At 55.2% G+C, this 8,853-nt stretch overlaps 1 protein-coding gene across 1 annotated transcript in view; it reads right to left on the bottom strand.

Annotated features, from left to right (window-relative positions):
* LOC102427951 (neutral amino acid transporter B(0)-like) overlaps positions 1-8,674 on the bottom strand; it is a 13,183-nt gene extending 4,509 nt beyond the window's left edge. Inside the window, 6 exon segments of the mRNA XM_014450260.2 lie at positions 854-1,087; positions 4,157-4,317; positions 5,707-5,748; positions 6,189-6,231; positions 8,096-8,583; positions 8,585-8,674. Of these exon segments, the coding sequence (XP_014305746.2) occupies positions 854-1,087; positions 4,157-4,317; positions 5,707-5,748; positions 6,189-6,231; positions 8,096-8,583; positions 8,585-8,674 (1,058 nt within the window).
* Positions 8,675-8,853: the final 179 nt, after the last annotated feature.

Below are 8,853 nucleotides of genomic sequence, written 5' to 3'. Positions count from 1 at the left end.
AGGGATCCCGTAGACCAGTGGTTCTCAACCTTGGCTGCACATTAGAATCACCTGGGAATCTTTTTAAAATCCTGATTTCCGGGCCTCATTCTCTGGAAATTCTGTTTCTTTGTTATGGGGTGGGGGCCACAACATTAGTAACAAAGAAACATGTGGGCGTCCTGGACACGCCGCTACTCAAAATACACACAAAAATTCATACCTAGATTCTATAATGTCTCAGAGCTCACTGACTCCCACCTGCTGTCTCCGCCAAGAACGGACCTCAGCTGAGAATTACTAACTCTCTAGGCCAGGGGTCCTCAAACTACGGCCCGCGGGCCACATGCAAATACAAATATTGTATTTGTTCCCGTTTTGTTTTTTTACTTCCAAATAAGATATGTGCAGTGTGCATAGGAATTTGTTCATAGTTTTTTTTTTAAACTGTAGTCCGGCCCTCCAACGGTCTGAGGGACAGTGAACTGGCCCCCTGTTTAAAAAGTTTGAGGACCCCTGCTCTTGGGGGTTGCCACTGCGGGGATGGTCCCCTTCTGAGGTACAGGCTCAGCTGAGAACGTGGAAAGAGCTCCCAGAGGTTGGATCCGGAGTGGAGCACTAGTCTCCCCCCCTCCTCCCCGCTTCCGGGCCAGGCCTTGGTGGGAAGGAAGGGTTCTCAGGGAGGAAGAGATCTCTAAGGCAGTAGTTTCCTAATTTTAGGTGGGCTGGGATCCGGGACCTCAGGAGAAACTTGGGAAAGTCCAGCCCCTGTGTCCAGCCCCAACGTCCCCAAACACAGAAGCCCAGGGGCCTTCAGACAGGACATGGATGCCTGCTCCAGGTCCCTTGGCTCTAAACCGCCCCGAGCTCACACCTGGAGGCGGTCCCGAAGCGGGTGGCCAGCGTGTCTGTGATGCCCCACAGGAAGCGGTAGGGGTTCTTCCGAGTGAAGAGGAAGTAGATGAGGGGCAGCACCAGGAGCCCATGGATGGCGTGGCCCAGCAGGCAGCACAGGATGTATTTGCCGAGTTTGGCGAAGAGCTTCCCCACGTCGTCCCCCTCCGCGATCTTGCTGGCCACCAGGAACAAGATGCCCACGGGGGCATACCTAACACCCAGGAGACAGAGGGCAGCCTCTGAGCACGTGCCCACTCAGGGCCAGGCACTGGGCCCCACACACAGCCTGGCCACCGGCCCCCTCGGAGTCAGGAGGCGCCCGGAGCAGTGTGTGTGTGGGAACCCGGCACCTCCCCTGCCCTCCTCGTGCCCTCTCCCCTTGGAGATAGCGTGGCCAGGAGATCAAAGGAGCCTGGTGCTTCCCTCGCCACTTGGAGTAGCGTCACCAACCAGATCTGGACTCAACACATGACGGAGAGAGAAGCACGCACCATGAGTGAGTCATTTACGATTTCCGGGTTCCTTTGTTACAGCAGCTGGTATGACTTATACCAATACGATGATCTCTCACCACATCGTGAAAAAGGAGAAGACCATGGCTCACGTCTTAACGACAGCTCCGAGGCATGAAGCCTGTACGATGTGCTGAGCCCCCGAGTGTGACAGAACCGTCCCCACCAGGGAGCTCCTTTCTCGACTCTCTTACAGCTACCACCGAATTAACAACATTTGATAGGTCCCCGTAACGCAGCAACAGTAATGCTCCCAACCTCATAAGAATGCTGAGAGGACGAAAGGAGATGCCAGTGGAAATGAGCTGAGTGCTTTTTAATAATTCATCCATAAACTTCAGCACCCTCTCCTGGAGGGAAGATCCCGGGGTGTTTATGCCTCCGGGCCAGGAGGCCCCCCAGGATTGCCTTGTCCGGGACGGCTTGATCGCTATTACCAGGTGTCTCCCAAACCCTTTTCCTCTTTAGTAAGAGAGGAAAGGCACCGTTTCCCAGCAACCTGTGCCCCTGGGTTTGGCCAAATGCCCATGTTCTGGCCAGTGAGCGATGCCAAGAAATTATACAAGTCAAGTACTGGATACATATTAGCTAACATTGTTTTCTGCCAGCCTGCTGTAAGTCAGGCACTGTCCCAGGCACTTTACACGTATTAACTTTGTGTGTGTGTGTGTGTGTGTGTGTGTATTAACTTTTTTGTGCCTGGTCCGCTCAGCCCCATTTGCCAGGTAGGGAAACTGAGGTACAGAGGGAGAAGTAACTGGTTGTCGGGCACAGCTAGGAAGTGGCCATGCCGATAATGGGAACCCAGACCACCCAGCTCTGACCCACAACACATCGCAGCCTCTCCAGCAAGGTGCTCTTATTAGTCAAGCTGCACTTGATTCCCGCACAGCAGCTTCTTAGATGCCGGCTGCACTGGAATCAGGTGGGCGGGGTATAGGGCTTGTTAAAAACCCAGCAGCTTGCCCTGGCCAGTTTGGCTCAGTGGATAGAGCGTCGGCCTGCAGACTGAAGGGTCCCAGGTTCAATTCCGGTCAAGGGCACATGCCCGGGTTGTGGGCTCAATCCCTAGTAGGGGACATGCAGGAAGCAGCCAGTCAATGATTCTCTCTCATTTATGTTTCTGTCTCTCTCTCCCTCTTCCTTCCTCTCTGAAATCAATAAAAACATATATATTAAAAAAAAAAAAAAAAAGCAGCCAGAACCAGTTTGGCTCAGTGGATAGAGCGTTGGCCTACGGACTGAAGGGTCCTAGGTTCGATTCCAGTCAAGGGCATGTACCTTGGTTGCGGGCACATCCCCAGTAGGGAGTGTGCAGGAGGCAGCTGATCGATGTTTCTCTCTCATCGATGTTTCTAACTCTGTATCCCTCTCCACTCCTCTCTGTAAAAAATCAATAAAATATGTTTTAAAAAAGCAGCAACTTTTCTGGCTCGTGTGTCTCAGTGGTTGAGCATCAAACTATGAATCAGCAGGTCATGGTTCGATTCCCGGTCAGGGCACAGGCCTGGGTTTCGGGCATGATCCCCAGTGTGGGGTGTGCAGGAGGCAGTCGATCAATGATTCTCTCTCATCATTGATGTTTCTAACTCTCTCCCTCTCCCTCCTTCTCTGAAATCAATAAAAATATATATTTTTTAAAATTCAGCAACCCTGGCCCCCCTCCCAATTTCTGACCTTTAGATCCAGGGCGGGGCCTGAGAATCAGTGTGAGGCTGGGGAGGGGAAAGTAGGGAAGCCAGAGGCCTGTGAACATGTTTTTTTCTCTCATTAACTAAGGTCATTTAACAAAACCCATAATGTAAGAGCTGTAGTTATAGTAAGTGAATGCTCAGTAGGGCCAGGCACTTAAAACACTTTCTAAGTGCTTTCTTGACCTTTCTATACCCAGTCACTTGTTTCATCTTTGTGATAACCCTATAAAGCCAGTACTATTTTATGTTATTTTATTATTCCTCACCCAAGGATATTTCTCCATTGATTTTTAGAGAGAGTGGAAGAGAGAGGGAAAGACAGAGAGAAATATCGATGTGAGAGAAACACATCTATTGGTTGCCTCCCGCAGGCACCCCAACCAGGGCCAGGGAGGAGCCTGCAACCCAGATATGTGCCCTTGACTACAAGGGAACCAGGGACCCTTCAGTCTGCAGGACGACGTTCTATCCACGGAAGCCAAATCGGCTAGGGCAGTGGGTGCAATTTTAGATCATTGATCCAAAAGCAGATATTTGATTACCTTTCAATCTAAAACTGAGATGTGTTCGCCAGGCTGTGGCTATAGCTTGGCTGTGTTTTTGTCACCTTCCAGTAAGATCAAGGTGCTAGTATCAGTCTAAGCCAGTGATGGCGAACCTATGACACGCGTGTCAGAGGTGACACGCGAACTCATTTTTTTGGTTGATTTTTCTTTGTTAAATGGCATTCAAATATATAAAATAAATATCAAAAATATAAGTCTTTGTTTTACTATGGTTGCAAATATAAAAAAATTTCCATATGTGACACAGCACCAGAGTTAAGTTAGGGTTTTTCAAAATGCTGACACGCCGAGCTCAAAAGGTTCGCCATCACTGGTCTAAGCTTTCATGGAATACAGCACTGTCCTTATTTGATAATGAGGAAACTGAGGCACAGAGAGGGTAAGTCACTTGCCCAATGTCACACAGCCCTGGGATGGTCAATGCTGGATTTGAATCCAGGCCTTCTGGCTCTAAGAAGTGCACAGGTCACCCCATCCGACACCCCAAGCCCCCTCTCCCACCACCTACCACATGATCCAGGAGACCAGCACCATGGTGGCGTCGTTGAAGGAGTTGAAGAAGCGGATGAGCAGCTCCCCCTCGGGCCCCAGCTTCCGCAGGCACACGCCAAAGGCGATGGCAAACACCACCAGGCCCAGGATGTTCATACCCTCCACCTCACCCGCCGCCTTTGGGCAAGGAACAGATGGAGACGGGAGGGGGATGCTCAGTCAACTTGCAAACTCACTGAGGGCCTGTCCTGGGCAGTACTGGGACTCATCAACTCAGGTCCCTTCCTACCAAGGCTCAGGGTGGTCCAGGTCCAGGGGAAACAGACCTACGACCATGAATCCCCCAGAGTGGGCAGGGTTGAAATTGGAGAACCCTGGGGAGTGTGGGAACTGAGGGGGTAGGGGCTTGCAGCTCAGGGGTGTGGGTAATCAGGTAGGGCTTCCTGGAGAAGGGGCTGAGACCTAGAGGACAGCAAGGGTGACCAGGTAAAGAAGGGGTGGCAGAAAGTTCTAGAACAGTGGTTCTCAACCTTCCTAATGCCTCGACCCTTTAATACAGTTCCTCATGTTGTGGTGACCCCCAACCATAAAATTATTTTCGTTGCTACTTCATAACTGTCATTTTGCTCCTGTGATGAATCGTCATGTAAATATCTGATATGCAGGATGTCTTTTCATTGTTACAAATTGAACATAATGAAAGCATAGTGATTCATCACAAAAACAATATGTCATGATATCTGTGTTTTCCGATGGTCTTAGGCGACCCCTGTGAAAGGGTCGTTCAGACCCCCAAAGGGGTCGCGACCCACAGGTTGAGAACCGCTGTTCTAGAGAGAGGAAATAATTTGCAACAGCGTAGAAATGAGAGCAACTTGGGCGTTCAAAAAGCAGAAAGAAACCCACTGTGTCTGGAGGGGAATGAGTCGGGCAGAATCTCGAGATGAGACTGGGAGGGCGAGGGGGCGGGGGTCTGACCTCAGAGTGTCCTATGCTCTGTGGCCAGGAGCCCGGGCTTTCTTCTGAGGGCACCCGGGAGTGTGGCGGGGCTTTGAGCAGGGGGGAGGCAGGGACCGGCTTGTACTTTAAAAAGACCACTTCGGCCCTGACCGGTTTGGCTCAGAGGATAGAGCGTCGGCCTGCGGACTGAAGGGTCCCAGGTTCGATTCCGGTCAAGGGCATGTACCTTGGTTGCGGGCACATCCCCAGTGGGAGGTGTGCAGGAGGCAGCTGATCGATGTTTCTCTCTCGTCGATGTTTCTGACTCTATCCCTCTCCCTTCCTCTCTGTTAAGAGTCAATGGAATATATTTTTAAAGAAAATAAACAAACAGATCTGGGAGGAGGCCAGGAAGGGGGTTGGGGGGTTGGGGTCGGGGTGGAACAAGAGCCTGGACCACAGTGGGGAGTGGGGGAGAAGAGGGGGTCAACATGGAGACTCCAGAAAGGCAGAGGGACTGACACTGGAGAAAGGCTGCACAGAGTTTAAAACCAAATTACACACCAAATGCTAGACAACCAGGGGGTAAACAGAGGCTAGGGCCCCCCACCCTTCTCCTGCGCTCACCTTCACATAGGTTCCGTTGTCCTTTGTGTAGTAGGTAGAGTACTGCAAGGGGATTGGGAAGCGTCAGTGTCACACTCATCCAGGGCCGCCCCCCCCCCCCCCTCCCCGCCGGACTGGCTCCTATAACGGCCAAAAAGCCCTTCACACATCATCTCATTCCCTCCCACCAGCAGCCCCACTGGGATAAGAATGCTCATGCCCCTTTCCTGGAGGCAGGAACCGAGGTTCAAAAAAAATAAAGGCAGTTGCCCAGCATCACACAGCTAGAATTAAAACCCCACGGGCGCTGGGGAGCCGTATCCTCATTTGTGGGTGAGCGGGGTGGATGGCTTTCAGAGGTCACCCCAGAACCCTGAAATAGTGCCTGTAAATACGTGGGCCGGTACCACCCACACAAGCACCAAGGGGCTGCGACTGGCTGTCTTCCTCCCTGCCCACCCCCTCCCCCCTGGGGATTCCCCCTCGCCCCCTCCAGGACTCACTGAGCGGAAGGTTGCAGACACCAGGTTGGAAGGGAAGAGATTTCTGTAAAGATAGACATGGGGGCGGTCATTAGCTACCACAGGGGGGAAGAGGGGGGTATCTGAGGGGCTGGGTTGGCCTCCTGAGGTGGGCAGAACCTTGCAGGCCCGCCCATTGCCCCCAAATATGTGCCCCCACCCCCTGTGCCTCAGCTAGGTTCGGTCAGGCAGAGCAGAACCTGGCCTGCACAGTTACAGGGGGTGGGAGTTCGAGCTGGTCTCCCAGGGCCCCAGTAGGCTGTCATCCTAGCCCGAAAGGATTTCCGTGGCGGGTCAGAAATGCTGGCTTCCCCAGGCAGTCTGGGGCAGGGTCACCTTTGGCCTCAGCTCCACCCCAAGAGGCAAACTTAATACCCTGGACATCTTGCATCAGCCACTTCCTCCGAGAAAAGGGCAGGCTGGCCCTGGGGGCTGGCGGGCGGCTCTGGGCCGTTGAGAAGAGGTGGGGACAGAGGAAGACAAGAGGCGGCTGTGTGCGTCATGAATGTGCATCTGTGTTCCCGCGGCCGCTGTCGTGATAGGACGTGTGTATGTGACAGTCGGGGCGAGCCCAGCTGTCAGTGTGCCACATCACAGCCCTGGCCGCGTGTCTGCGTGTCTGCGTCCAGCTGTGTCGCTCAAGATATTTCAGCCGAGTCTGGGAGTGGCTGGCTGAAACAGATACAGAATTACAGCTGTTCTGGCACATGGGGAGGCCCTTCGGCATAAACAGCCTTGGGGGGGGGGGGTGCAGGTGGGCTGGTGCTCACCCTGGCCAGCCAGGGCGGGCCAGGCCCCAGCTAATCTCCCCGAGCCAGGAGGTGCCACCCATTGCAACGTCTGGGGTGAGTTTCCCATCTCGGGCGGCACAGAGGCCGCCAGAGGCTGGGGGAACCCAGTTCCGTGACTCATCATCTACCTCCACCACTTCCAGGAAGTCCCCCGCCAACCGGAGACACTGAGTCAGCAGGCCCCCAAGGCGAGGGAGGCCATGTGGACCCAGCAGTCTGTCCCCTTTAAAAGGAGGGAGGACCGTTCTTGGGGTAAGGGAGGGAGGGGCTCGGGGAGCAGAGGCCAGAAGGAGAAGCATCTGCCCCCTTGGTAACTGGCCCCCTTCTGGCACCCAGGAGGGGATGGAATGGAAAGTGGTGGAGGTGGCAGGACTTAACCAGGAACAGACCCTGAGCGGCCAGATGACCACCCCATCGGTACTTCATTGACACTTCCAAAAATACTGGATATTGAAAACTTCCTAAGCAAATACTCTCAAGGTTTTATTATTATTATTATTTGCGTAACTAATTCACTTCATTGTGCTGATGGGGTGGTCATAATCATCTGGCCACTCAGTGTATGTCGGGGAAGCCACCAGGGCCCAGCTGAGCGGGGTGGGAGGGAGGCTGAGAAAAGAGCCTGGGGGTCTGGGTGTCACGTGGCATGGGAAGCCCTGGGACTAGGAAGAGACCTGGTGGGGATCAGGGGATCTATCCAGACCCTGGACTCAAACCTTCATCCAGAAGCCCCTCCGGGGGCCCTTGGCCACCAAAAGTCCCCTTGGGAAGCCTCAGGATCCCCTCCCCTGATAGGAGAGCCCCTCTATATCCCCCAAGCATTACTTTCCCTTTTCTCTGTAAGCACCCTCAGGTGGGGTCCCCCCCTTATGTCTCCAGTCCCCCACATTTAGAAGCCTCCTTCCCGGGGAATCTCTCCTCCCCCTTGAAAGACCAGAGCTCCCCCCAGCCTCCCCTACAGTTTCCCGAGGCCCTGGAGGTCTCCACCCCCGCTCCTGGCCGCGCCCCGACTCCCGCCATCCCGATCACCATTCCCTCCCCACGTGGCTGAAGTCCCCTCTTCCCCGCTCCCCTCCCCCCGCGGCGGCGGGTTCTGACCTCACAAGATCCAAGAAGGAATCCAGCACCTCCTTGCTGGGGACCGCGTCTTGCGAGACGTCGCTCGGGACAGAAGCGTTGCCGATGGCTGTGCCGGCGGCGGTGCCGTCGACTCCGGGCTGCAGAGCCAGCGCGATGCCCACGCCGAGCGCGGACGCTATGAGTGTGGTGACCAGGAAAAAGAGCAGCGCCCAGGCGCCCATGCGCCCCAGAGCGCTCGGGTCCAGGCTGGCGGCGCCGCCGATCAGGCTGCACACCACCAGCGGCAAGATGATCATCCGCAACAGGCGAAGCAGCAGCTCCCCGGGGAAGGCGAAGGCCGCCTGCCGCGCGGGGCCCAGCGCCGCCGAGCCACCGGACGCGGACACCCCCAGCCCCAACGCCACGCCCGCCACCACGGACACCACGGTCAGCAGCACCAGCAGGTTGGCGCGAAGGCAGCGGCGCACCCGGTCCCGGGAACAGGAGCCGCCTCCCGCCGCGCCGGGGGTCCGCTTTGGGCACCGACGCCGGGATCCCGTTCGCGGGGGGCTTCGCGGCCGGCCACGTGGGGGCTCCCGTCGGCGGATCGGCCACCATCGTGAACATCCCGGGGTTTCCTCATATCCTGTGAAGCTGTGCGGGTCTCTGGGGCTTCTGCCTTCGACCGACGCCTGATTTCCTTAGAGCGGAGCTGGGTAATAGCTTGCGGGCTAGCAGCGCAGGGCCCCTGGCGCGTGTTCACCGCTCTCAAGCTCCTGGTCTTTTCCAAAATGGAA

Source organism: Myotis lucifugus, unplaced genomic scaffold, assembly GCF_000147115.1.
Source record: "Myotis lucifugus unplaced genomic scaffold, Myoluc2.0 scaffold_1901, whole genome shotgun sequence".
Classification (NCBI taxonomy): domain Eukaryota; kingdom Metazoa; phylum Chordata; class Mammalia; order Chiroptera; family Vespertilionidae; genus Myotis; species Myotis lucifugus.
Note: the sequence above shows the minus strand (reverse complement) of the source record. Positions and strands in the feature narration are given on the sequence as shown.